At 37.4% G+C, this 4,850-nt stretch overlaps 1 protein-coding gene across 1 annotated transcript; it reads left to right on the top strand.

Annotated features, from left to right (window-relative positions):
* Window positions 1-1,478: 1,478 nt before the first annotated feature.
* Window positions 1,479-2,805, top strand: LOC125208634 (uncharacterized). Its single transcript, XM_048108286.2, has one exon. The coding sequence runs from the start codon at window positions 1,668-1,670 to the stop codon at window positions 2,544-2,546; it is 879 nt and encodes a 292-aa protein (XP_047964243.1). The 5' UTR covers window positions 1,479-1,667; the 3' UTR covers window positions 2,547-2,805.
* Window positions 2,806-4,850: the final 2,045 nt, after the last annotated feature.

The following is a 4,850-nucleotide window of genomic DNA, read 5'->3' as shown; positions in this document are numbered from 1 at the left end:
GGCAACCTCGACGTCCTGGAAAATTCTACATGATTTGACATATCACAAGAAAGAATTGGATTAGGACAATTCCATGACAGAATTTTCCTGTTGGTAACTGTCTGGATGAATTTGTGAATTGTGTTTTCATACATTATTTTGATTTTGATTCCTATGATTCATCCATTTCCTTTATAGAGTGGTACAAACCTAATATGTGACTCATCTATTTGCATTCCTTCATTTGCTTTTATATTTTGATTTAGATTTATAGTACTCCATATGGATTACTCCCCTCCGTCCGCCATTAAGAATCTCATTTGAGTTCGGCATGGATATTAAGAAATGTACTCCCTCCGTCCCAGAGAAGTTGGCACACTTTCTTTTTTAGTTTCTCCTACAAAAGATGTCACATTTCCCTTTGTGGAAAAAATTCTCTCTCACATGAATATAAAAATTATATTTTCTCTCTCCATTTAACACACAAAACAAAATCTCCTAAAATCCCGTGCCATTTTCAAAGTATGCCAACTTCTCTGGGACGGAGGGAGTAATAGAAAGTGTCTGAGAAAAGATAGTGGAATATGAGACCAATTTTTATATATTAGTTTTACAATATAATTTGTGTGGAATGAGTTAGGGGAAAGTGATGTGTACCTATCATTTATAGTAAAAGCGAACCGGGACTCCTAATGACGGATGGACTAAAATAGTAAGCCGAGACTCTTAATGGCGGACGGAGGGAGTAGTACTTATCAATTCCATAATGTGTGATGCACACTATTAAACTTATTCCTATACCATCGAGTTGAGAATAACAAGATAATTAGTTATCTAACAAAGCTTTATTTAGGCGGTCTGAAAAAAGTTACTCATCCCTTTGTCCCAAAAATAGTGGAAACATTTCTTTATGTTGGCTTTTCTTTTGAACACAAGGTTTAAAAAACTGCCGTTTAAATTTTAAGTGAAAGAGGAAGAATAAAGTGTTAAAGAGAATTAAATAACAAAGAGAAAAAAGTACTATGATATATTAAAGGAAATAAAGTTTTTAGTAAAAAAAAAAAAAAGAAACGATTCAACTAGCTTAGAATAAAAAAAATGATTACAACTCAAGTAACAACATATGATAGAGAGTATTATATTCCTTTTAATTTTCTTGGAATTTTAGAATGAGTTAAGTATAACAATGGGCTGATTATATTTATTAGAGAAAAGTGCTTAGTGTTTCGTACCTTAGCAAATCTAAGTGGATTAATTATCCTTTCTTAGTATGGTAGTACTCTCCTACACAAAGCTATTGAGGGAATGATAGGTTAGATAGTAGTAGTAGCATTGTCTCCCTCTACATCCCAAGTTAAAAATAAAGAACAACTAAAATCCAAATACCACCAATTTTTTTTTCTTCCGAAATCCAATGCATTTCATTTCGATAATCGACAAAGTGGTTTTGTCTCCTTTTATTAGTTTATCCTCTATTAAAGGTAGCCTTGTCCTGAGATCTTCTGTTGCTCCACCCCCATAAAATTTGGCTCACCAAATCCAAAACCTTATTCAACTCATCCCACCACCACTTCCCCCCTTTCTCTCTCTACTTTCTCTCTCCCACATCTAAACAAAAGGCTAATCCATCCATCCTTCCTTTTCCCTTGTTTTCCAATTCCCACAGATCTACAAAGAAGCCAAAAAAGATGATCCAAGAGCTCTTAGGTGGAACTAGTGTGGGCTTAATTGGAGAGAGATCCAAACTCTCCACCACACCCTCCCAATCGCCCTCTCCATCTCCATCTCCTTCCCCATCCTCCTCCGCCGCCAACGCCGCCGCACCGCCGGAGAACCTTCGGTGCCCCCGCTGCGACTCCGCCAACACCAAATTCTGCTACTACAACAACTACAACCTCACCCAGCCCCGCCACTTCTGCAAGACCTGCCGCCGCTACTGGACCAAAGGCGGCGCCCTCCGCAACGTCCCCATCGGCGGCGGTTGCCGCAAGAACAAGAACACCACCATCACCACCCCCGCCGCCGCCAAATCCGCCGCCGCCAAGTTCAAAACAACACCGCCGTCGGAGCTCTCCAAAAACCACCTCTTCGGCGCCGCCTTCGACCACGGCGAAGCCCTCTCCTCAAACCCCATCATATGGCCATCTTCCCAAAACTCCCATTTCCTTTCCCTGATCCGAGCCAACCAACAAACCCTAAACCTAAGCCACCTCGCAATCAAAGACGAAACCCCCCTCTTCGGCTCCTCCCACTTGACCTCAGGGCCCGACCACCTCGGCCCGGCCCATTTCCCCTCCACCGGGATGCCGAATTCCTTGTACAGAAACCAAACCCTAGCCAACCCCGGAGGAATCCTCCACGGTGAAGCACACAATACCGGGCTTCAAGAGCTCTACCACCGCCTCCGACTATCGTCTAATTGCTACCCGGAGCATGCACCCGTGATCAATGGAAACATGTCATCGGCCAATTCCTCGGCCATTCTCGAATCGGCTCCGGTTGCGGAGATGGGGTTTTGGAGCTCGTGGCCGGCTGATTTACAGACCACTAACGGTGCATATCCGTAGAGATTAATGAATTAATCCTAGTTATGTAATAAATAAGTAACATTTTCAATTTTACTTTGATAATTTTCAGGGTTAGAGAAGCTAGGGTTTGGTTCTTTCTATTTGGGGTGTGGTATATCTAGCATTTCCATGTTTTTTACTACTTTAATTTCATGGTTATTTCATGTGGTGTGTAAGACTAGTTTAAGTGGTGTGTTTGGTAAACTGAGATCGTGTGTAACGAAATTAGGTTTTGAAATGGAATTTTTCTGTTAAATCAGCACTACTACTTTTTAGCTTAGTTGTTTTATTATTACAGTTGGAGTAGCACTATTCTTGATATGCGAGAAGATTCACTTTGAGCAAAGAAGATTTGGACAATATCTTAGTGATATTGTAGATATTCCCAATCTTCCATACAGGCAGCATAATGCAATTATTAAATCAATAAAATCATGTATTTTAAAATATTGTTGATTCAGTCCAAGATAGTGTACATTTTCCAGCGGCTGCAGATACATTGTGAGGCAGGCAGGCGTGCTGGTGGACAAACATGGAGATTCTTGTTTCGTCTTCTAAGAGTTATCGAACAAAACAAATACGGAGTACTAAAATGTTTGTTTGTGTGGATGGATGAGAGAGAGAGAGAGAGAGTTGAAGCAGGCTTTTGGAAGAGGTTCTCTGAAATCCTGCAAGGTGATTCTCACAGACGGAAGGATTCCACACCACATCTGTAAAGCCAGTAATGAAAATGGATGGTTAAATTGACCTGTACAATCTTTCTTGCACAGGGTTATGATAAGAAAATTTGATACATGTAAGTATATATTATTCCCTGACACTAGTAATATAGAACAGCATAAGCCACGATTTTAATAATCTATCCTTTATTATTTAATGAACTGTTGCAGGATTGCGATCTTTGTGGTAGAGAGTAGATTAAATCTCATGATTATCTACTTAGGTAAGAAATACGAATATAATCTCTACTCGCATGGCTTGCTAAACCAAGAGCCCTGCATGAGACGAATTTGAAAGTTTATAATTTTATAATTTAAAATAAATTATATATTAAATCTAATATTTTGTTTTCGGGTCTTGATAATTGTAGTCGTCATATTTTGTTTCTTTCATATATTATCGTTGAAAAGCTATTTTAATGATCCATCCAAATCCAAATCCAATTCAGTTATAAATCATTAGTTTACGAAATTTCAATTTTTCTCGAATTCTTTCATATGTGTACAAAACAATGTTTTTTTTACACTGAAAATAATGTTGTATAGTTAAAATAAAAATACCCCAGAAAAATTAATTAACTTCAGAAAAATTGTGAAAATGATGGAGGTGGACACATGCAAAATATGGATGATTTCTGTAACATCCCGCTTTTTCGAACCCTAATTTTTGAGACGTGAATTTTTTTTGCATTAAATGCTTTTAATGCTATGATATATGTGGATTAAATGATAAGTGATTAATTTGCAATATTCTTTGTGACCTAATTGCGATTTGGAATTGAGTTTGAGTTGAATAGTCAAACTTGTTGAATATGTGACGTGGCTATTGAATAGTCAATATGGTGGAAAATATGGCGTGGCCGTGGAATGGTCAAAGTCGTTGGAAAATATGAGGTGGAGGTGGAAATTCGAATATGTGAATATTTTGATGCGGGGAAAATAATATTGTGGTGAATTATTTTCCTAAGGGATGAGTGAGAATTTAATAGGAGCATTATTTAATTATGTGGAATTTTCGACCCCTCCTATTTATTGGAAAGAAATCCTATTTTTCTTGGATTTAATTATTGCTTGGGATAATTATCCAAATTAAATCCAAAGTCCAAATATTCCTATTTATTCTATGAAGAATTCGAAACCCCTCTTATTTCATGGAGATTTGCGAAATCTCCTAAATATGGGAGAAGGGATTATTTTTATTATATTATATGATCCCTGGTTTATTCTCTTCCATAAATAAATTTTAATATCCTACCATATCTTGTCAAATCTAAGAAGATCTTGACATATCCTATTTAAATTAGGATTTCAATTAATTCCTTGGAGTAGGAATTGAAAATCACGCCTATTCCATATTTAATTGGGAAGATTATTATTTTTATTCTGCTCCGTGATATTTTATTCTACTATGTGAAATATTTAAATTAAATCATAGGCTAATTTAATAGCCTAGAATTCGAAATCCCCTATTTTCTCCTAGTAAATCACGCCAAATTCAACCAACAAATCTCTTCCATTGCACTCTATAAATAAGAGTGAGAAACCTAACCCTAGCATCACTAAATCACGCCCCCACTCCCTCAAT

Source organism: Salvia hispanica, chromosome 6 (assembly GCF_029641045.1).
Source record: "Salvia hispanica isolate PSC_SH4W2 chromosome 6, Shi_PSC_v1, whole genome shotgun sequence".
NCBI lineage: Eukaryota > Viridiplantae > Streptophyta > Magnoliopsida > Lamiales > Lamiaceae > Salvia > Salvia hispanica.
The sequence above is the reverse complement of the archived record's forward strand: the minus strand, read 5'-3'. Positions and strand labels throughout refer to the sequence as shown.